General features: G+C 38.6%; 1 protein-coding gene across 11 annotated transcripts; it reads right to left on the reverse strand.

Annotated features, from left to right (window-relative positions):
- Positions 1-23,493, reverse strand: PTPDC1 (protein tyrosine phosphatase domain containing 1). 11 transcript variants are annotated; one of them, XM_074879804.1, is made up of 10 exons: positions 23,444-23,493; positions 11,198-11,290; positions 8,302-8,473; positions 7,415-7,495; positions 7,076-7,194; positions 6,173-6,310; positions 4,297-5,510; positions 3,425-3,610; positions 1,367-1,477; positions 1-554 (listed from the first exon to the last, which is right to left on the reverse strand). In XM_074879804.1, exons 2-10 carry the CDS (start codon positions 11,280-11,282, stop codon positions 438-440), a joined length of 2,223 nt encoding a protein of 740 aa, XP_074735905.1. In that variant the 5' UTR covers positions 11,283-11,290; positions 23,444-23,493; the 3' UTR covers positions 1-437. The 11 variants fall into 11 exon arrangements, with proteins under 11 accessions (XP_074735905.1, XP_074735907.1, XP_074735906.1 ...); XM_074879806.1 differs by having other exon boundaries at positions 23,076-23,472; XM_074879805.1 differs by lacking the exon at positions 23,444-23,493 and adding an exon at positions 21,978-22,156.
- Positions 23,494-23,777: the final 284 nt, after the last annotated feature.

Raw genomic sequence — 23,777 nt, forward strand, 5'->3', positions numbered from 1 at the left:
TTTAGTAAGTTCAGTCAATATTTATTTTCTGCAAAGTAAAATCAAGTAACATTAATGTAAACATATATAATACACAAATACTAACTCAGTCCATTAAACCTTTGTGTACCATGGCACTGAACTTATGGCAATCATGTAACTTGAAAATAATGTTGCTTGTCAATGACAGAGGCTTCTAAATCAATAAATACATTTGAAAACAAGAGTCCAGTTCACGACATGAAAGCAAATGCTACAGTACACGGGAGCTGTTCTTTAGAACTGTGTAGACAGAACAATTGTCACTAAAACTCTCTCTAAAAAAATAAAATACTTTGTTAACAGCTACTATTACCTAAAGTTAGGTAAATCATGCCAGATAGCAGAAAATACAGTAACTGGAAAATGCAAAATAATTTGGTAGGCTCATCTAGTTCTTCGGCATAGCTGTGCAGAAATCAAGAGGGATTCTCTGTTCCTTCCTTAAGCCTTTTTCTTTTTTCTTCCAGTGTTTGTTTAAACACTTTTTTCAAGGTGTTGTAAACATATGGTCCATTTTCAGAATCGAAGCTTGTCTAATAACAAGGAGAAAGTTTAGTTGTTAAATAGATGTCATACAGCAAAATGCAAAGTAGATGACCAACATTTAAAAATTAGTTTTCAGATTTATCAAAGAAAGCATGTGTTTTCTATTGGAGTACTTTTTGCTACGTATTTTCAATTTTATGCTGACTAAACATTAAACCAAACTGGTAGAAGGAGAAATGCCATGATTTGTTTTCAACAGGTGACATGTCTGTAGATTTACAAGAGATTAGGAAGCAGTATGATGAACGTTCTGTTCAAATTTCACCTGCTGAATCTGAGAAGCAAGCAGCTCTGAGCGGAGCGATAGCAAGCTTAACCTTCACTGGTATTAAAGGATTCCAAAAGCAGAAGTTATTTATACCCGGACTATATTAAGGGCCTGAAACATAACTGAATTGCAATGCAATTTCAGAAAGTTATTTAATCTGATGGAAAGACTCCAAGTAGTACAGAATCTACCAAAGCCTTTGGTAAGCTACTCCCAGTGACTAATTATTCTCACCACGTAAAAATGATCTTTTCCCTAATTTGAAGAAGTCCAGGAATTGGCAATGATCCAGAAATAGAAAGATGATACTAAAGGATTAAGTCTGTAGTGCCAGAATTTAATTTTGTTGAGAATATTTCCTATCCTTTATGTAGGCTGATTATTATAAAATGGAATCTCTGAAATAGGTAAGAATGAGTAGGTGAAGTGTGAAGGAACTACTGTAACTTTGCTCACAGAGGCCTGCTCTGTTGATTCACCCTTCATGATTTAAAACAAGTAAGTACAATGTCATGGAAAATGGTTACTTGCCTTAGTGAAAGCTCTAATAGCACGAGCAAGTAAGGCCTCCTCCACATCAGCTGGTAGCATTTGCAAGTTCACCACACAGTGTAAAATACAAAGGATAGTCTGACACTGTTCCTGGTGGGTAAAAGGAACAGCAGCTCATTAGAAGCAATATTTTCATGAAGAACATTTAACTTTCAGTTTTAGTTAATTGCTATTCAAATATCAAACTGTGCCTTCCTGTATTGAAACCTTCAGGTGTAGGAGTTGGGGAGGGAATTTTCACAAGGCTAAAGAGCCTCTACATAATTATTTCAGTCATGATGGGAGAAGCTCTTCTCTCGTAGTGTACCACAAACTGCTCTGGAAATTTCTAGGAGGTCAGGCGTGCATCTGGAGAGTTATTTTTCAAGGTCCCCTACATGAACAGTAGCATTCATGTGAATTGGCACAGAAAAAGTGAGATTTGATCTTTTCAGCCCAAAATGCTATGCATATTTAGGGCTCTTTTCCCAACTAACAAAAGATGATCTGCATCTCTCTGTCCTACCATTGGTGTTGCAGACAGACACCTGGCCAGCACTAGCAAGGAGGCATAGAAGGAGTGACAGTATCTTTGTGGCTGACAGTTCCCATCCCTTTTCCAAGACAGACAGATCTCCACACTAGAATGTCATTTAACAGTGAAAATGAAATTAAAACTTGACGGATTTCAGGGAAGAGCAGCACCAGTACATATAGGGGGCTGACTGCCTGGAGAGCAGATTAGCAGGGAAGAACCTGGGTGTTCCAGTGCATACAAAGTTGAACATGAGCCAGCAACAGGCCCTTGGGGCAGCTTAAGAGCATCCTGGGCTGCATCAGACAGAGAGTTGCCAGCAGGTCAATGGAGGTGACACATCTGGAGAGCTGGGTCCAGCTCTGGGCTCCTTGCTACAAGGACATCAACATACTAGAACAAGTCCAGTGAGCGGCCACAAAGATGATTAAGGGACTGGAGCATCTGTCATACAAGCAACCTGCTCTAGTCGACTCTTGTTTTGAGCAGGGTGGTTGGACTAGAAGATATCCAGAGGTCCCTGCCAACTTAACTAGTCTCTGTGACTCTGAAATAATATAGAGTAAAGTAAGACAAAATTAATATTTTTAAATTAATAAAACTATTATTTCTTTCCCATTTATTTATAACAGGTGTCAAGCAGTTATTTTTTATTTAATACAAACAGAAAGTTAAAACTCTGATAGAGGGGATTCTTCAGGAAGAAACATGATGTTTTTAGATGAACTCAGGAATTCGGTACGTCATGTTATGAAGATGGCGACTGCACATAAACTTCTGACCACCTACTGATGAGAAGCTGGATATCTGGGGGTGTTAAAAGGGGCCCTATTTTCTTCATAAATACTTTGAAAACAAAGATTTTCCAAAGAACTAGGAAATTAATTTGTGTAATTAAGAGATCAAGAATAGAGGCTTATTTTTTTTTAAATTTACCTCGCATCTAGAACTTTGGGGAAACACAATTCAACAGTTTGGATCAGAAGTACCTGTTATTCACAGGCATTTTAGAATACGGATGGCCACAGTTATGACTTACGTAGAAGAATCTGGCCTGGCTTCTGATTTCTTCAATTGGCAAATTCCTCCTATTCCTTGTGCTAGCTCTTCCAAAGCTGATGGATTAAGTTGTTTGCGCAGCAAATATGACAACCATTAAGCACAGCTGCCAGGTGTGACATTAACGAAAGCCATACATCGAGTCACAGAGAAAAGGTTTCTCACCTTTGCCTCTGGATCTCAAAACTGCAGAATTTGCAGGGAAATATGCTGAAGTTGAGCTTCTACTGAATGGTGTTCAAATATAGTATCTGGTATTTTTCTTACAATGTTCATTGTCATAGCACTGATTACAACTCATACAATTCAATACCAAAATAATCCTCATTCTGATTTTTAAAGAGACTGAAGTTGCCTTTTAAAAGTGCAATTCCCTTGCCTCAAGGCCATAAATGAATAGTTTAACACACATTAACAAAATGTACTCGGCAGTTAAAGAATGAATTGACATATACAGTGTCTACCTTTCTCAGTAAGTAAAGTGCATCCTGCGATTCTGTGCAATTTTTTGCCAGCATGTCAATATCATCTTTGGATATAATAGGTTCTTTCAGCTGCTCTATCCAGGACCACATCAAGCTACAGAGGATAAAAGGATCTCTCTCCGTACGGATTTTATCCCAAGCTCCATCTCGAGAATTCAGTTCTTTCTTAAAAAAAACCCCACAAAACAAAACAAAACTGAAAATGCATCATCTATTTACTTTTGCCAACATTCTCTTTGATTGTAGCAGTACTTGGCTGCTTACATTCCAATAAAAAAAGAAGACTTAAGAGTTAAAAAAAATAATTTCTAGTTTTTTTCCAAAGCATCAGCACTAATACAAATGATTCTTTAAAACCGAAGGATGACACAAAAAGTGCAGGTCGGAACCTCCCAGTTATCTACTAGAATACATAAAAACCAGCTTTGGATTCCAACTTCAACGCAAATGTTGCAGGGAGGATTTGGTTTTGAGAATAAGCAGTCAAGTTTCTACTAAATCTTTCTTTTACACACAGAATCCTCTAAAAAACCAAAATCTGTAGTACTTTTATGCTACCAGCAGCCAAGTTACAACCACAGATAATTGCATCAATTTTCATTAGTTAGTAAAATGAATGAACACAAGCAGAAACAATGTTTGGTCCTACTAGAGACCACAATTTGTAGGTGCATTTTGCTTGCTTTTGAAAGAACTGACCCATAATTGACAAATACAATCATTTACTGAACCACAGTAAACTGGTGTCCCAATGTGCCATTTCAAAGCACATGGTGGCATTTTTGCCATTCTAGGAATTAACCTAGGTGAAATATGCAGAGCCCGTAATATTGAATCAAGTTAAAAATTACCTGCCACATTTCTACCTTCTGCTTCACTTCATCATCTCCCAGAAATTCATTAATATCTGCCAGTGCTTTTGCTGCCAAAATTCTTCGGGCTTCCAAACTTAATTCTGACTGCAGGACAATGTGTGGGATTGCCTCTGACACATCTTTGCTACCTTGGCTTTCACATCCAATGGTAAAGTTCACTTTAGAAGAAGAAGAAGAAGAAGAAGAATCAGAGTCCTTGGAGACACAGACTCTTCTGCTATACATATGAGTCTTGTGGTCTTTTCTATGACCAGTCTCATTGGTAAAATTATGCCTTGGTGTTCCAGGTTCCCTGGTATTGTGGATAGATGCTAGCCCTGAAGAAAAGGTTCTGCTGCGGTGTACTTCTTTGCGAGCGTTCCTTCTGTGATAAAGTGAGGATCCATCTTTTTGTCCATCCAAATTAAATTTACCTTGACCCCAGAACATGCATGTATTATGTACTAATGCTTTGTTTAAATCCAACTGTGGCTTTTGTTCGCCCGTGGCAGAACACTCCTCACCACTGTTCTGCTTAAGTTTGTTGCACAGTAACATCTGAGCAGGTACTGTCCATGCAGTTTCTCCTTGTTCTAAAAGAAACTCAGTTCTCCTTAAATCTGACTCACTGTAGCTTAGATGCCTTTTCAGATGAGTAAGAGGCTGAAGGCATTCAACATTCCTTCTTTTCCAAAGAGGATCACATTCATGTCCCAGGGAGAAAAGAGAATTCCGGGTCTCAAAAGCGGACGAGTGGGTGTGGGAGGACTCCAACGTATCACTGTCCTGCCTTGCGAGTTCTCTATCTAGCTGTGTGGACACCAACTGAGAAATAGTCTTTTCAATTTCAGCTGAGAGATCTGGTATATCTAACAATTCCGCCTCTATCACTTGTCTGTTTTCAGCCACGTCTAGCAACAATTTGCAAACTAGATGAATAAGTTTTGGCACGTGTTTGAGATGCCTACTCTCATAACCATGGAGCAGATGTCTCTGGCGGGTCAGGTACTGGGACAGTGTCACTGTGTGTGCCTTGGGCTCACAGCATGCAAATACATTTCTCAGAGGCACCAAAAACTGAGTGAATTCTCTGATACATAATAACTGCCCTCTAGTCTGAATAGAATTAGGCCTTTTTGCTCTGACAAAAAGAATTGCTTGATCGGCACTCATTCTTGTGGCAAAAACTAAGTAGCAAGCTATTAGAACACCTGGAAAATATAAAGACAAGCATTAGTTGAGGAACTATTAGACTAAAACAAATACTCAGTGCAACTACAGGATAAAAACTAATACAGGTAAAGATACAGGCTTTATGCCCTCTATTACATGATGCTGTTACCTAAGTATAGTTGCATTTGTTGGTCCACAGATAATAAACTCATTCTCACTACACTTGCAGCGAGAGGTAGTTTCTCACCACAGCGTCTCTAGGAGTTCCATCATTTGTGAACAATGGTGGCTTCCACAGGAAGGACATGGGCAAAAAGGTCTTGAAAGAAGTAAATGGAATTTTAGCTGCTCCACCAAATCTACCTGATCTAACCATGAATGGCAGGTTTGCAAACATGTAATAAATACTGGACAATGAAAGGTGAATTTTTCCCATCAAAAAGAAGCTGTCCCATTTGAAGGTAACAGGGAATTATTATACAGATTAAAAAATTTTCTAACCTTACAGGTTTCTGTTTTTAATATTAAAACTGATCTCCTCTAGCCGTTCAAATCACGTTCACAAATCTGTTTAGCATTTTTAATCATTTTATAGATTGCAATGATATAGAATCTAAACAAATTATTAATAATTTATAACCAGAAACTGGTTTGCATTCTTAGAAAAACAATTCTGTTGATCTTGCAGTAGAGTGCATACCTGTCCGACCAAGTCCTGCGTGACAGTGAACAGCTACCCTCCCCTCCTGCAAGGCGAAAGCCATTACTTTTACCATATCGAGTATAGTAGTGAGAGATGCCACTCCATAATCCTTCCATCCAAAATTATAAAAATAAACTAAAATAAAAAGAGAGAGAGTTATTTTCTGTTGTACCGAATGTGAAATTTTCAGTACTATATGCAGAGACGACTAATAATAAATGATAGTACTAAAATTGCATAATGGATCACAGAATCTGACTACATATTGTTTGCAAGAGATTATTTTCCCATTTCAGTGTACACTTGCTATTGAAATTTGATAAATACATGAAGCTAGCAAAGATTTGTCAAACTAAAGTTCAGCTAGAATGTAAAAGGTGTAACAAAACCTAGTGATTCACACAAAAATTATCGAGCTATATATAGATAGAAGGTAATTTTTTCTTTTTTAGAAATAAAAGCACTTCTTCCGTCAAAAGCTGTTTCTCACAGAGGCACTTTTTCTCATCTCACCATAACATGAAAACACAATACTGTCAATACAAATGTCCTCAAATGAAATTACCTTTTATTGTCTAGATAAGAAAACATGCATTGTACCAGAATTTGAAGCAGCATTAACGTTTTATATACCTGTGAACTCAGAAGAAAAAGAAAACTTTAACTAGCTGTTGTCCTTTCTTTAAACACCTGAACATAAACCCTCCATCTCACTCTACATATACACGATCTTCAGCAATGTGTTATTCACTCGATTGTATTTGCCAAGTTTCATGTTTATATCCCATTTTGTGCAACATTTCTTACACAGCTACTTTTAACACACAAAAATTCAAGTAAAAATATCTTTAAGTGCCAAAATCAATAATTAATGAGGAACAGCAGCAGGAGTGAACTTACTTCCAGCCTCCATAAAAGCTTCAGGAAGGTAGGTGAAGCCGCTTTCTTGTTCCAGTGGATTCCCACAGCTCGCGTGCTCCCCAGGACGCTGAAGGTTAATTATGGTTTTTATGCCACATCTTAAGGAAGGAATAGATGAGTCAAAGTATTACATGCAGCCAAAATCTCCTTATACCTTATTTTCTGAAACAAATTTTTTCTTAGTGGAGAATAAATCTTTACCTGTATATCATTAAAATGAAAGGATCTTTATCAACAATCCAAATCTATGTTGAAAGAGAAAATGGATCAGGAATTACACTAGCAATACCTACAATAAATAATGACTAAATTTGTTACCTTTCAAACTGTTCAATAATGTTGTACTTTTCAATTAATTCTGTTGAGGGTCGAGCCGTAGCCAGTATGTTATTTGTTACCCTGAGAAATTAGAAGATAATAATGTTATTAATAATTTCCTGGGTAGGAATTTACCCAAATAAGAATACTATGTTATATTCAAGAAAGACAGAAATAGCTGCTGATTCACTAGAAATGATTTTTCAAAAAATTCTTCTATCATATCGTGTTAGTGATAAATCTTGTTAAGCTGATATAGATACGACATAACAAAAGACCATTACTGGAACTGTTTAAATGCCAGGCCAAGGAACATATTAAAAAATTCCTTTGAATAAAAATCTGGACTCAGATATCTGTTTGGCCCTGTAAGGTTTGTATGCTTCTGAATAGCATTTGCAGTTTCAAAAACATCAGTAAGAATGTAAAGATACATTTCATGTCAATATTACTGCATATTAATTTGCTTTTGAACACATACCTTACATTATTTCATCTTCAGTAAATGTTTTTATTTTTAAATTCTATTATGAACACATTTTAATTAATTTGCATTTTAAACCTTAGCAAGAACTGTCTATAACCCAGAATAGTTTTTTTATAAGTATTATAAAAAATATTAACCTATTATAATAGGTATTTACTCTTTTGGATCTGAACTAAACTTATTGTAAGTCAACAGAAATCTTTTATCATCTTTACTGGGCTATGTACAATGGCCATTATGGTTTATTGTTAAGTTGTAATTCTAAATCAAGCTATTATTATGTTTTATACTTATCAGTAGCTGATTTAAAAAAAACCCTTATTATTTTCCTTTGAATTTTCTCTTTTAATAAATACGATCGATGCAGTTACATTTAGTAGGAGGAAATGCTGCTTATTACCAAGAAGAGTAGAGCCCTTTAATGGCTTGCTCCTGGTCACTCCATCGAGCTGGGTTTTCATACTTGCAAGCACGTCCACCACATGCCATTGAGCACTGCATGTGACCAGGAATGACATGGCGAAGGTGCTCCCCTACTTTAGTATACTTTGCTGTCGGACGCCTTGAACTTCCTAGAACACAGACAAAACCAGATTTAGTAAGGAAGCTTACAAATTCATCTCCACCTTAAAAGTATTGGTTCAACCTTAAATTGATGAAGTTACAAACAGCATAAATATAAGGAATATATGTTTAAGGCTCATTTTTCAACACAGGAAAGTAAGGATTCTGAGGGAAAAAAGTTGCATGCATTTCTGCAGAAGCTGTTTTTTCTCACAGTAACTTTGTTTTTTCTGATGAAGTTAGAGGTGAGACCCTTTGCAGCAGGAAAAAATGTCACAGTCTTCTTCCACCTGAAATAGAAAATACTTATGCACATACTTGGTGTATGTGTGAACGTGTGCTTCTATTTTATCTGTTCTTTATAACTGCGCTGTTAAGAGTGAAAAGCATATATTAATCCTTGAATAAGGAATCAGTGAACAAAATACAGGAAAAGAAATTAAAACCCAGTATTTTATGCATATATATAAAAATATAGTTAACAGAACAAAAGTATATTAATTCAATACCAAAAAAATACCCAGAAAACTGCCAACAGTCTTAATGAAAAGTACTTTACTTTTTTTTTCAGGAAAAGTTGCATCCAGCTCCTCAGGGCTCAGAGCCGATACCGCCACCATAACCCGGTGAGTCGATGATGAGAGCACCTCTACAGCTGAGCTCCGGCGCCTCTGCATTATGCGAAGAAGGGGATCGGAGGAAGAATGCCTCCGACCCTGGAAAAAGTTGCTAAAAATACTCACTGCCGAACGCCTTCGGGGTGAACCCTGCATGACTGAGCAGCCCCAGCTACCGCCTAAGAAGGCTGCTGAGGACGCACTGGTAGGAAATCCAAGTCGCTCAGCGCTGAAGTTGCGGAGCGCTGTGCATCCTTCGGTCCGCTCCAGCAGCTAGTCAGCATGGGCTGAGCTGTCTCCATAGTAACGAACAATGAAGGCGCTGCTGCCAGCTATCCCTGGGGCTGCTCCATTCCATAGGAAAGGAGTCTGTTTGGGACAAACTGTTCTGCTGCTTGATGAAAATAGTTGCATTTCAAGTAGATAATTTTGAGAACGGTCTGGGAACAACCAAAACATTTTCCATAAACAATGTGAGTATTTAGTTAGTTGTAAATAACATGCATTCAGAACTCACTAAGACACAAAATACTAGATTCAAAAGCACAATCAAAATGTAGCTGGAGGCTCTGCTTCCTGAGAAATCTGTAAGTAAGTACATTATACTCCCCCACCTTTTGGTTTAACATTCCACAACCACCTCTCCTCCTCCACTTAGTTGCTCCAAAATGCATCATTAGCTCTGTAATGATTGGGATTAGTGTGTTCCTACTGAAATGGTTCAGTACATGATGAATTGTAGACTGTTTGCTCTGGACCATTCATATCTTCTAACAAAACACAATTTGTTATTCAAAACAAAAGGCTTATTTTTTTTCAGGGCACAGCTTTTTTATTAAGCAAAGCCGTTAGCCCTACAGACTGAGATAAAGCAGATTATGGGGTGGAGAAGATGTATCAGATGAGTGCTTTGGGCTTTTGAAGGTAGATATTAGGCGGCAAATTGCCTCCCACTTTGCTTCCAGTGTGCTAAGAAGGAGAATGAGCTGGGCAGAAAGACTGCAACACTCCCAAAAGCACAAAATTCTCATGCAACAATGTGGAGAACAGACTACAGCAATGCTAAAACCCACTTCTGTCATCCCACTGTCTGTGCATTAGACTGCACATTAAAGAGAAAGACTGAGAAAATCAAGAAAACCCACCTTAACTTTGTTCAATAAGCAAATTAATTCCATTGCATTTTCCTAAAGATATACACTATCTTCAGTCTGTTTCTTTTTGTACTACAAACCCAGTAACTCCTACAGAGGAATCTGTGCAAGAGAAAGCGCTCTTCTGATAAAAATTCATCCAGCAAAAATCTCTTTCTTCTAGGTACTGAACAGGAATTGAGTAACTGAATTTTAAATGCTGCACCCCAGCTCTTAAGGAGACGTGGTAAGGTTTGCTGTAGATACCAGGCCTGAAACATCAGCAATGATTGTCATATGAGAAAAGGAAAATGTTAAAGCTGTGTTAGCTGTTGTCTTGAAACTCTGACTGTGCTAGTTGAACAATAAAGAGGTGAGTGGTATCAAGAGGTGAGGAAATATTTAAACATGCTTTCCCTTTGGGGTTGGATGGAAAAGAAAGGAGATTAAAAAGGCTATTTCAAGTACTACCTATGAAAAATGTTTTCTAATTAATTATATTTCATGCTTTTCTTCTTTCTCTTCCCAGAATCTTTTTTTCAGTATATAACAAATGATAGTGGAGCCAGAAATTAGCAAAATAAAATGCTGCACATCATTATTTTCCTACTGAATCTAGGAGGATTTGCAAGTACTCACCTACAATCGTAAGAAATAATTACATCCTGTAAGAGTTTAAATACTGTACTAGAAAGCGGAGTTTTGTTGAAGACGTGTTTGTATTTCCAGAGAGCTGGGAATTTTCTGAATGCAAAAATCACAGTTTCTTCAATTAAGAGATCTGACAATATTAAAGTTACAGAAAAGCTCAACATATTAACACATCATGTTGATGATAAAGTAATGCAGTTTGGTTTTGTTATAGACATTTTATAATTGGGCATAATACTTCTGGTGGGTTTAATTTTCTATGGAAAGTATTTTTCTTCCAGAATTTCTTTAAGCATTTTTTGTGAATGGCATATCAGAGAAAAATCATTACCTGAACTCATATTTGCAAGATATAGACTGCTCTCTAGCAGCGAAGAATACGGTAGTTCATTTTGCAGCAAAACTCCTGCAACCATTGCAGTACCTGTTGAAACAGTAATATGTTCACTGAAAATTTACAATAGAAGCTCAAAAATGCAAAATAAAGCTGAGTACCTGGCACCTGGTTATAGAGTTGTCCAAGGCTTAAGATCTGGGCAGACATGGACTGCACTTTCTTTTTGGTGTGCAGTCATCTTAATTCAAGAGCTTCACTGTCCGTCCTAGCAATTAAAAGTTTAGTCAATTGTGTGTTTCAAGCTCTAGAGTTTGGCTGATTATGTACTTTAAAACTGTGTGTTTTATACGGACAGGAATCACTCAACCAAAAGCATCTAATGTAATGCCATCTTAATTTTACCAAATTCTTTAAAGTAAACATACAACCAGAGATCTCAAACTGAAATCTTGCAAGAGGCAGTTTCAGCAAAGCTGATATCATAATGGCAGCACGATTTCTAGATCACACCATTTATCATTTTAGTTGGTATTTGCCAAACAGACTGTCCACAAGCTACATGCCTTCTCTGCTCTCTTTCCTCCACTCCTTGTTTTTAGTCTGTTGGCAAGTCTGAAGTCACATATATGGTGATTCTCCTCTAACAAGAAAACTGAACACAAGAGTCTGTCTTAAGCAGAAAACAGTTTTTTCTCACGCTTTAATATAATTTCTAATACAAGGTAAGCTCTGTTCTGAAGACCTTCTATCTGACAAAAAGAAAGCTAAAGGAAAGGTGTAAACGTGAACATATTAATCAGTCACTGTGATGTTTAAATAAACCATTTACATGGATGGAGTGTAAATTCTTACCCACTGTAAGATTACCATTGTTTCTCTTACCTCTATAGGAAAACAGTTGCAAGTGTAACAGAAAAAGCATTTTTTTATACCAAACTAAGTACGTCTCTGCTGTATGTGTAACTATAAAAACTTTACTGAATAGACAAACCTTAGGTCCCAAGTTCTGCAAAACCAGTATTAGGATTCAGCAGCATAAATAGTGTTTTAAAAGACAGATTTGCTAAAAAATAGTATTGTGGGGATTAGGTAGTATAACAGTCTTGTGCTGTGCTGAAGTGTGGTGTTAACTGCTTGCTGTTCATTGTCCACCTTTTATCTGTAATTCTGCATAACTGTTTTAAAAGTAATTATTTAAATAGATTCAAATAGAATCCCATTCATTTAGTTATTACATTATCTACCACATACTTGAATAAATTATTCTTTCAGCAATGCTAGTGGACTTTATTCCCCAAAGTCACCTAGTGTGGCTCTGTCCTTTTCAAGATGTTTAAAGGTGGGAACAGAATACACATACACATGAATGACCCTCTAATACTGCTCTAACAGTTGCCTCAAAAACGTGAGAATTACATTTGTCTGTGAAAGCCAAAAAGCCTTTTGAAACTTCAGTGATGCTCAGAAATGCATTTCCAATGTAAACATATTAACAAGAGTATGAATTAAGGTTAATCTTAATAAAGATTAAAGAGTATCTGAAGCATTTTCTACTCAGCTACTTGACCATGTGACTCCGCACTTTTAAGGAACCAGGCAGTTCCAACCGACTTAAGGTATTTTGTCTGTGTGCCTTTCAGTTTGCTAGATTGACTTCCTGACAGGTGTTTTAAATTGCACAGCCTGATCAATGTGAGCAATTCCTTTATATTTATTTCTGAAAAAAAGTAAGATTGTGACAAATGACTTTACAGAGTTACACTGCACTCCCTCGAACAGATGGTAAATACTGTAATCTGGGACAGGAAGTACTATTTCAGTGTTGATGTTACTAGAGAGGGGTATTACATTCCTGCACAGATAAAGACTGTTAAAGTAAAAAAAGTGCTGGGGTAAAAGAAACAACTCCCTCCTGATTCTTCTATGGACCAGATCCTCCTCTTTTCAAAAGGGCCTCTTCAGTAATTTGTTCATCACATGAACACTTGATAGATGCTGGAGATAAAAACAAGCCTGGAGCGTTGTTCCAGGTCATGGTCCTCATTAGCTGTCTGAGGGAACTGAGTCACATGCCTTGTGGCAATCATGACACCACATTAATCAGATTTGCTCAGTTATCTCTGACATGCATTTCTATTCCTATGACAGCAAAGAAGCTGGTCTTTTAATCCCTGTTTCCCAGTTCAAGAAATGGAACAGTGTGTCAGGTGGTGTTCCATCTCTTTATGTTTTATCACAGAAAGCAACGTCATTAAGCATGCATAAACACGGCTAATGAAACCAAAACACAGTAAAAATGATGTCTGTGTTGTTTGCTGACTGAAGTAAATAGCAGTACCACATTGCCCAAGGAAACAAGGGTTTCTTGAAATCATGATACACCGTCAGATGTCAAGCACTAGGGGGGATATTTTGGGGGGTCCTCTCCAGGTGTGGATTTTATACTTGTTTTGATGTCTGTATGTATTTTTGAGTTGTTTTTTTTTTTTTTTTTCCCCCACTTTTGAGCAGACCAATTCCTAATAGAAAGCATACAAAATTTTTTTTTCCTGTTGGTTGCACCGTTGATTCACTTGTTGCATTTGGTAACATGACAGCTGTCAAGTTCTACTCACTGTTTCATACCTGCAGAGAGGTGATTTTCTTGCAGAGGAAACAGTATAGGCACGCTGCACTATCATAGGTCTGTGCTTCCACTTTCTTTTAAGGAGTGAAGCAGTTTTTTGTCAACATCCCTCTCCTGTGGAATAAAAGCACTCCTCTTTGTAAAATTACAGGTTGAGTAGTAAAGTGCCATGCAGCCAGTGGGACAGCTGGGAGATCAGGGATCCACAACAAAGCAGGTTCTGCAACTAACTGGTGGGCAGACTTAGAAAGGAAGAGCATAAAGGAGACATACCTCACTGGTGCACACGAGCAGGCTGAACTCAACAAACTAGCAACGGGGTTAGCAAATTAGCAACTGGCTTAGGTGTCACTCTGCCTTGAAACAAGGAAGATTTCTTTTTAGAATTTCAGGATCTGGAAATCAGTGGCTTCCAGTCACTGGGCTGAATTTTTGCTCCAGAATGAAATGAGAGAAAGGAGCAATATCTAATGTTTTAGCAGCCAGAAAACAATTATATAGCCAAGAAGTGATGAGACAAGAAGATGCTGGTCTCACTCTACCTTAGCAATTAAGATGGTTATTTAATAGATATAATTACTATCTTTTACTTCAGAACACGTTTTCAAAACAGAGAGGAGAGCTTGCGTTCCATACTGGAACGATTCCAGTTGGGGCAGTTCAGCTGCTGGCATGAACAGTAATCCCATTGTAAATCTCCCCACTGCATTCTGTGGAGCTACCTACTAATAGTGAGGTCCCATCTCTCCAGATTCGTGTGGATTTGGTAAACAAGAATATGACAGCAGACCTCACCTGTCAAAAGATTACTTTTATGTACTAACATGAAAAAATCTTGGATAAGCTTTCAATTTTAAAATATCAGTGTATAAGAAAAGCTACTTTAAACCGCAAATATATTAATACAATATAGGCAAATGCTGATGCTTATGCCTGTCACATAAAATTCTGAGGTTATTTTTACCATTTTCTTGTAAATTTGTTCTCTCCCTGTTGCAGTCACGTGTAAATAACTACCCAGTGGCCAAATTTTTAAAGGAACATAGTCGACTAGAGATGCAGGTAGAGGCCATGCTAGCTCAGTACCTAAGAACTCAGGTAACACCCCTAAAATTTACTTCATAGCCTGATTCTACAGGTACTTATCTTCCTGCTTTTGTGAGCAGTCCCACAGAAGTCAACAGGGTATTTGTCTAAATATACGATCATATGGGATAAAGTTTCATTGCCAAAATGCAAAGTTCTGTAAACTGCACTAATTAAGATGTTTTAGCCAGATAACTAAAGATAACTTAGATAACTAAGACTAAGCAAAAATACAATAGTGTAAGGAGGACTGTTTATAGTTAAGGAAGAGGTTAACAGCTACCAAACTATAACTTGGTCTCTAAATTCAGGCTTTAAATCTGACATTTTAAGATTGGCAGATCATGAGAGTTTTTAACAGAAAAATCTTCTAAACCTGCTGAGACACAGTTAGTCACTCCTACAGGAAGCACTGAGAAATGAAATGGTGTTTTAAATTACAACAGACTATCTAATTTTAACATTGCCAGGAATAACAATACCTTTATTTCTAAAGTTCTGTGAAAATTTTAGATAACTGGTTTTTGTTAAACTTTATTATTATGAATAATGAAGCAAAATGCAAAGCTTGTTGTTCTAACGTGTATATCGGTAAAAATCTTGCTGATAATAGATATTTCACAAATACTTAAGCTACAATTAACAGAAGTCTTGAAGGCAGTTTTAGCACTGAGAGCACATACTTCAGTAGGCACACACCTCAATTCCCTAGGTTATTTGAAATTTGAAATGTTTAGTACCTATAACACCAAACAAGATGGAAGCACAAAACACCAAAAAGATGGAATAATAAACACATAGATACAGGACAGAGAGAAGACAAACTAATAATTTAAATAAATTTACATATAGTTTAGTTATATGTATATTACGCAGCAGAACAATACTGCAGCTGTTGTAAAACTCCAGTGATTTCACTGGGTCCACAACCAGAACTGATTTGTTATTTCTGTATGTGTTTTTCCCACTTTAGGAAAAAATATTCCCCATCTGTTTTAGTAGATGGTGAATGTCATTTAATCATTAAGTTTGATATTTATGAAGGACTGTAACTGGTTTCACATACAAAAGAGACAAAAGAACATAATTCATTAGAAGATTATGTAGGTGTTGGTCTGGTGATTCAGTAGTTGCTATTCATAGATTTTTTCAACATAAATAGCAAGAAACTGCAAGTTAAACTGATGGACAGGTCTACCAGTTGACTTGATTCATGTTATTTAAGTCACATCAGCTTTCTGTGGTAGTGTTAATCCAATACTTAACAGAAGTTATTTTAAACTACCTTGAACAGGCTGGCAGCCAGTAATTACTATTGAGAATTATAAAGGAGATGGTGTAAAATGAATATTAACTGTTCTACAGAGAAAAGGGGTGACTCAGATACTCTTGATCATGAATACCATGTTTACTAAGAGACTGTAAGACTTGTAAGACTGACTACATACAGAAGAATGAAATATTGTCAGTAATGCATTTTAACAGCATTCAGAAGTGGAAAAGTTTAAAAATGAACTCTGCAAGTTAGAGGAATTATTTTTCAATCTCATACATCAAAACCATAGTAAATTTACATGAGTTTTAACAGAGTTTCAGTAATTGCAATTTAAGACCTTACCTGTTACCCTGCAAAAAGAATGAGTGATTGTTGATCCCTTCATTGTTGCAGTATCAACCACAAGAAATATGTTGTAGGGAATTGACATTTTACAGAAGAGAAGCTGAATGATGTTGCCACAGTATTTCCTGTAGTTAATTGGATTCGTGATGGTAATCTGGGAGAAGCCAGTAACTATCTTTTCTTAAGACTGCATGAGGAGTGCCTGTGCAGATAATCATCCCATAAACTGCTTTCTGTGTCTGCCTAGATTTTAAAGCGATTGAGGCAAACAGGCCACACCAACCTAATGTTTTAATAACTGAATCTTCCATCTCGTTTTTTCTGTTCACCTCATTTTCCTATTATCAACCACAAGTAAATATATAAATACGTGTGTGTCTACATGCATCAGATAACTAAGCACATAGATAGAGATAATTTTGTGAAGTTGCATTAATCACAGTTAAACTGATACGGTAATTTTGAAATGCCAGGAAAAGAAAATCAGAGATGTTTCATTGTTATGTGTGGATACACCCTGAACAAAACATTTTTTTTCTTGCCCAATAAAGCATAGAATATAATTGAAATATTTACATGGAGTATAAATTAACTGCATTAAAAGTAGTATCTCAAAACCATAACAAAAATAAGTTCATCTGAATGAAAAGGATGTAATCTACCAAAAAAACAAAGCAAAGACTTTATTGATTTAACTAAATACTAGATAAATAAAATAGGATACAATATCTTATTCTACCGTACTAAATCAATTTGAACCACTAAATACTAGCTGGCAAAAAAAGGCCTTCATCTATTTCCCTCACTTTCCTGCGTGTCTTATTAAAAAAATCCCTAGCATTAATTAAGTGCTACTCACTGCTCATCATTAAAAATGCCTCACAATTATTTAGAAACAAAATATTTGTACAAGCTTCTGTTGATAGGATACGTGTATTATTTAAACAAGCAAGGAGAGCAAGCTACAGGAGACAACTCAAGTCTGATGCCAACAACCTTATTAATTCAGAAAACATCATCTCAGCTAAACATCTGCCTTAATTTTGGCCAATAGAAAGATGGAGCATGTAACAGGACTAAATAATTTTGTTGATTTTCAGAAATAATTTTGTAGTCAGGTTTGTGCTGTATACTGCTAATAAAAATTGGAAGGAAGAAGATGCCAACTATTTTTCTACAGAAAAAATAATTTACTGAGAACAGAGACAAATTTTAATAGTCCTTAAAATTACACATCTAGTTTCTTACTAATCTTGCAGGGACAAAAAAAAAAATCACGTGCATGAACTAACTGCATCCAGTCAATTTAGTAAACAGAAAGCATCATTTTTACATGCATGTATGGACATTTGTGCAAAAAAGTCCCTTAAATAAAAATGGGTCTTCAAAAGATTTGTACACAATCTTGGAAAACACGCTTTAAAACCCGAACAGATTGTGGAGCCTAAAATCCTACGCTGAACATCTTTCTTTAGACGTTTCAGTTCCAAAGGTGCCAGGCTCCTGCAGTTTGCCCAGCCTGCAGGTTGAACTGGAGGGAGGGCTCAACACCTCGGAACCACTGATCCTGGCGGGTCCCTGTGGGACCAGAACTGGTGAACAGCCCCACTGCCTCCAGCAGCCCTGCTCAACGCCAGGCTCTAAGCACACAAAATTAGATGTTCACTTAGGTGTTTGTGAGAGTGGACCCCAAGCAGTAACCAAAGCATGTCACTGCTTTAGAGGTCCAGCAAAACGCAGCGTCAACTTCCTGGGAATTAAAAACCTTCAGTAGGAACCTGTACTAGCATCATGGAAAAGGCAGGGCAGAAAGAATTCAAAGGCAGCTAGTCCAACATCCTGCTCAAGGCAGGGCTGACTCCCAAGTTAGATCAAGCACTGACAGATGCCCTGTCTGAAGATCCCTGCACAAGTAACACTCCCCAATAGCAGCATCGCTTCTTGCTTTCATCACACATTGTTTGTAGTCATTACAGAAGTGGCTCTAGAAATCAGCATTTAACAATTATGAGTAAAGGGACACACACATTTTTCAAGCGTCAGCACACAAAAAATGTGTTAAACAAATGGAGCATCTGGTAAAACCTTTTGAGGGAGGAAATGGAGGAAGTTAGCATTCTTTTTAGTTGACTAAAGAACAAAGAGCAGCTCTGGATAATTAAGAAATATTAATTAAATTCCTAATGTAAGCATAATGTTTTGGAGAAAGTTCCAAACGCTCACATTTGAGAAGCTGTCACTGACATACTGAGTGTTTATTTTCATATGGATAAAACAGTAACACTATTTACCTATTTGATTCCAGAGGGAGGTTAATTCTTGGATGGTCTGGACTCTCAGTGCAACAACCTGCTGCTTTGCTGTATCAATTTGTAGGTGTTAGAGGTTTGCTGGGTTGCCCTTTGTATCTGTTCCTACATTTGTACTCTTCAGTATTAAATGGCAGTTTATTCAGCTGAAGAACAAATCTAGTGATTTGGAAAGTTTAGCTAGTTCCAGGGATGGGTGCCAAACATGTTTGTTCAAACAGGCTATGTCATCATATTTTTGTCAAGACAAGGCTTTGTGTAACTGAGGATGACTTTTTGGGGGAGTTAACCATTAGGTTGAAATAATTTGCCATTTCCAAGGAAAGAATACACAGAGTAGGTGGGATGCTAGTGACTAAATGAATAATCTTTATCTCTCTAGGCTTGGCATTTTCCTATTTAAACAAAATGCAGAATCCCAGATCCTCTGGAAAATTGAACTATGATTGCCATTTAAAGATATTAACAAGCTTTTTAGGTAAGTAGAACAGGATCATTATGCTTCTGGCAGCTTATTTCTCTTGCACTGCATTGGCTGCCTCATGGCTACCGTACAGCAGACTTAGCAAATCCACCTGTTCCGTGACCTTAAATACTAATGTATCAGATTAGGCAGGTAGAGAACTGTCTAAATTGTCTCATACGGAGCTGGATGCAATTAAAATGTTTGACCATTGCTTAGACTGCACTGTTTTCATTGGTACATAGACAGAATCCAAACACCAAATTATCCTAAAACTTAAAGTTTACTAAAACCTAATTTACTTTAAGGTTAATTTTAATTTAGTACAAACTATGTATTTAGATTTCTCTGGCTTTGGACTTTTCCAGCTTCACCTTTTTCTTTTTGCTCTTCTCATAGTTTGGATAATAAAAATCAAGTAATGCTTTATTTTCAGCTTGTATTGAAACACTGCAGGGAATGCTTTAGTTTTGTGTAACTTTAAAACTGTATGAAATGTTATGAAAGTCTTTTTGTAAGGTTTGCTTTTAGATTTTTTAAAATATATATTTCTGTCCCTTAAGTATAATGCAGTACCACTGCAAATCAATCATAAAAGCAGGGTCAAAGCCTATCTGTGGTAGACCTCGACTACACTGGCAGTGTGACAGTTGTGAGATAAATATACATGTTTAGCTGCTTAATGAGATCCCAGAGCAGCAGCTCACCTGGGATCCCTCTCCTCTTTCATCATCTGTACTTCCAACAATCTCTCTTTTCCTGTTTGTTTCACTGTTAGCTAAAACTGCCAGTAAATGATAAAATGGCAATGTAGTGAAATGTTAAGTAAAGGCAGCATAGTAATATGAAGATTTCAATTCAAAAGACGGTTCTAAAACTGAAGAATTGTATCAAGTATTACTTACAGGTCATTCAATGGACTTGCAATGCAAAAGCTGACTACAAGCTTAGGAAAAGAGTTTAGAACCTCTTTAAACAGGCTTTAAAATAAAAGAAAAATCGCAACTTAAACTAGATATATAAAAAGGAAAGGAGAGTGATAGCAACCCCGTCTAGCTCTGCTTTGTGAGATACCTCATTTTCTCCATATATGACAGCAGTATCCATGTATCTGCAAAGCCCTCATCCAGGAACAGTCTACTCTGGGCTGGTAACTCCGTCTTTGAATTAACTGGCAAATGTCAGGTTGTTGGAAAACAGAAATTAGGAAGAAATCCTTCTTCCATAAATTTTAGAACTTCTGAAGAGCTACCATACAATACCTTTGAAAAAGCACTGTTTAATGTGTGCATAATTTCTAAGAAACATTGGACCTGCTGTGGGTATGCAGAACAGTTGTCGAGTTTATGCACAATAGAACTGTTCAAAAATGGCAGCCTAGGTAAAGGAAATGAGGAAATGTTAAGAAAACTAAGTAGCTCTAAGGTACCCAATCCTTTTAGGCATTTTATCCTGTGCTTTTTGCTAAGGAACAAAATGGCCAAGCTCTGTAACAGAGGGAACTGTTTGAGTGAAGAACCAAAAAGATCAAAGGAATTTAATGTAAGTGGCCAGAGATCAAGAGTTGCAGATAGTTCTATCTCCCTCATCTTCCTGTGATAGGATTAAGTCCAGGAAAAACTCCAGAGTGGAGAGAAAACTGAGGAAATGGGTATGGTTTTGTTTTTCTTATTTTCAACCATAACAAGCTACTCAAGATCAGGAGTAAAAATATTTACAAATTTCTATATTTTCTTGAAAAAACAACCACAAAAACAAATACAAGGTTAGAAGTAATTTGGGTTTTGTTGTGTATTTGCTTAAGCAATTCTGGAGTCTGAACCTTGTTTCACAAAGAAACAGAAAATCTATACGTAGGAAATGTGTCTGACAAAGGAGTAGGGAGTCACTGTGTCACAGCAGAGGGTGGAGGATGATGGGCCCATGGTGCCTCATGCCACTGGCTGCAGCTCAGAGGTGCTTGGGATTCCCCCAGATGTTTGCCGTGGGCAGAACCCTTCCTTGGATGGAGGGAAAGGACCTTCAATGAACCGCTTCAAACTCGGCAGGTGGCCTTTAGCCATACATGGCAGTAACAGGAAAGGACTGAAATAATTTTGAAATGTTTTTAAGGAGTTACAGGTATAATTACCCTGTACAGGTGAACTGTACAGGTGAACTAAACAGTTTGAGGCAGGCAGTCAGCAACAGCCACCCAGCTCTGGGTAGCCATGAGCTGAGCAGCCTCCGTAGCATGGCAGAAAAATACCCAACCAGGGTCTCTTTTTGCCTGAAGTAAATGAGAAACTCACCTTGCCTAGTTGAACGAAGCCTCTTTAAACAAGTATGTCTTTAATTCTGAATTATATACTAGCAGGAAAAAAATAAAAGTAAGCCAGCAAACAATACTCTCCATTCAGAAAAGTGGGAATATATTGAATATATTACCAGAAACTGGGAATATATTTACCATCCAGGACTAAAGGATACAAGAAATCTTGTACCTTATCTGATCCTTTGCAATTTTTTTTTTAATATTATTTGTAGCACATTCCTTCCCAGCAACTAGCTTTATCCATGTCAGATTTCACAACTTCTACTCATAACTCCTCCCATTTGTAATTTTACTACTATTATTAAAAAATACTCATAATGGTATAATTGGATTTACGATGAAGTAAAATACTTACTCAAACATGTGGAAGAAACACTATTCAGGTCAGTTTATGCTGCCACTCAAGCAATCATATTATGAGAGAGGATTACATTGCTAATTATATCTCTGAGGTGATATTCTTACAGCATCTGGCCCTGAAGATTGTCTCCCCTTATTTCATCTTTCTTGTCTTACACATGTAGCTCCATGTATGTAAACTACTGAGGAAAAAAAAAAGATGGAGAAATGCTTTCAAGCAATACATAATTGCAAATACTTAAATTTATTTTGTACATATTCTTCTGGCATTAATTACTCCAGAGATGTCGTGCTCAGTTTTACTAATTGAGGTGCAGCCTCCTGAAAACATGGCTCCTTCTAAGAACAGAAAAGTAAGGGAGCTGTGCAGAGAGAAAACACTCAAATCTAGGTTACTAATACATCAGGTGATCTTTTCTCGGTTTGTTCATCTACTGAACAGTATAGTTGCAGCCTACTGGCAAGAGCAGTAATAGCTACATCTAAAATTACTATCCTGTGTTTGGATTTAAGAATATGCCATATGCACGTCTGTCTTTTCAACTCCCAAGGGGACTGACTGAGATGCGCTTTTTGAGGGTGATTGAGTAAGCGAAGCTTAGAGGTAGGGTGTAACTGCTACAAAACACGAAAACACGGCTGCGAAGGGGGAAGTCTCTTTCCATCGCTGTTACCACCGAGAGAAGCTGTAAGCTGTGTTCCCCTGTTCTCCTTCACGTCTCTCATTCCCTGGCAGACATTACACGCCTTGGCGAAGGTTAAATCCCGCAAGCGGGAATTATTTAGCTGGCAGGAAGGGCTGGATTACCTTATAGTCCTACCCCCAGGAATTACAGGTCGTTGCTCTGAAAACTGTTGGTGCCGGGCAAGTCCCCAGCAGGGAGCAGGGCAGCCCCCACCCCTCGGAAGCCCAGAGAGCCTGCGGGGCAGAGAGGGGGTGTCCGTGGGCGTTAAATTCTTGAGGGAGGGCCTCTACTCTGGATGTCACCGAGGCAACGAACGTGGAACTGCTGGAGAACTTAAAGGCACTAGCTAAGGATGCGTGTGTTAAGGGTGTTTTTTTGTCCGTGCTGGGCACACCGTAGTCGCTTACCTCAGGTGGGGGGCGGGCAGGGCGGGAAGCGGCAGCCCTCCGCGGCCGGGGCCGCCGCTCGCCGCCACCCGCGCGGGCGAGGTCTGTGGCCGAACGAGCAGCCGGGTCTCTCCCGGGCACCGGGGCAGGAGCGCTCGGGGCGCCGGGGGGTGAAATGGCCGCTTCCTCGCGGAGGGGCCGCGCAGCCCCAGGCCGCCACCGGGCGTGCCGCGCTGCCATGGCGACGGGGGCGGGCCCCGGCGGAACGGCGGGAGCGGGGCGACCCTGGCGGGCTGGGGGCGATGGGGGTGAGCGGGACGCGGGGCGGCGCTCCCGGCGGGCAGCGGCCGCCGCTGCGGGCAGGAACGCGGAGAAGGCGCCGGACCCACCTGGCTCCCGCCGCCTCAGGCCGCCGCTCCGCCGCCCGGCATGGGGAAAGGCGGGGCCGGGCGGGCGCATGCGCCGCTGGGGGGAGCGGGCTGAGGGGTGGACGGTGGCTCGGCAGGGCCTTTCCCGCCGGGCCGGGTCCCGCCGTCCCGCCGCGCCTTGCGCTTCCCGGCGCAGCCGCGGTGGCAGCGCAGCGTCAGGGTCGCTGTGGGGGGCGGCGGCGGAGCCCAAAGCCGGGCGGGGCGAGCGCACGTCTGCCCTAGCGGAGAAGAAATGCCTGAGGGGGAAGTTGCAGCCTCGTGAAAACTGCGGTGTGGCGCCCGCGTTATCAAAGAT

This window comes from Strix uralensis, chromosome 10 (assembly GCF_047716275.1).
Source record: "Strix uralensis isolate ZFMK-TIS-50842 chromosome 10, bStrUra1, whole genome shotgun sequence".
NCBI classification, from domain to species: Eukaryota; Metazoa; Chordata; class Aves; order Strigiformes; family Strigidae; genus Strix; species Strix uralensis.

Bases quoted from the DNA above. Each gene is read 5' to 3' on its own strand.
- PTPDC1 (XM_074879803.1), bottom strand. From the start codon at position 9,238: ATGCAGGGTTCACCCCGAAGGCGTTCGGCAGTGAGTATTTTTAGCAAC. The intron at 5,511-6,172 runs GTATGCACTCTA...TATATTTTCCAG, and splicing joins CGCAGGACTTGGTCGGACAG to GTGTTCTAATAGCTTGCTAC. The intron at 1,478-3,424 runs GTAGACACTGTA...TTTACCCACCAG, and splicing joins CACTTTACTTACTGAGAAAG to GAACAGTGTCAGACTATCCT.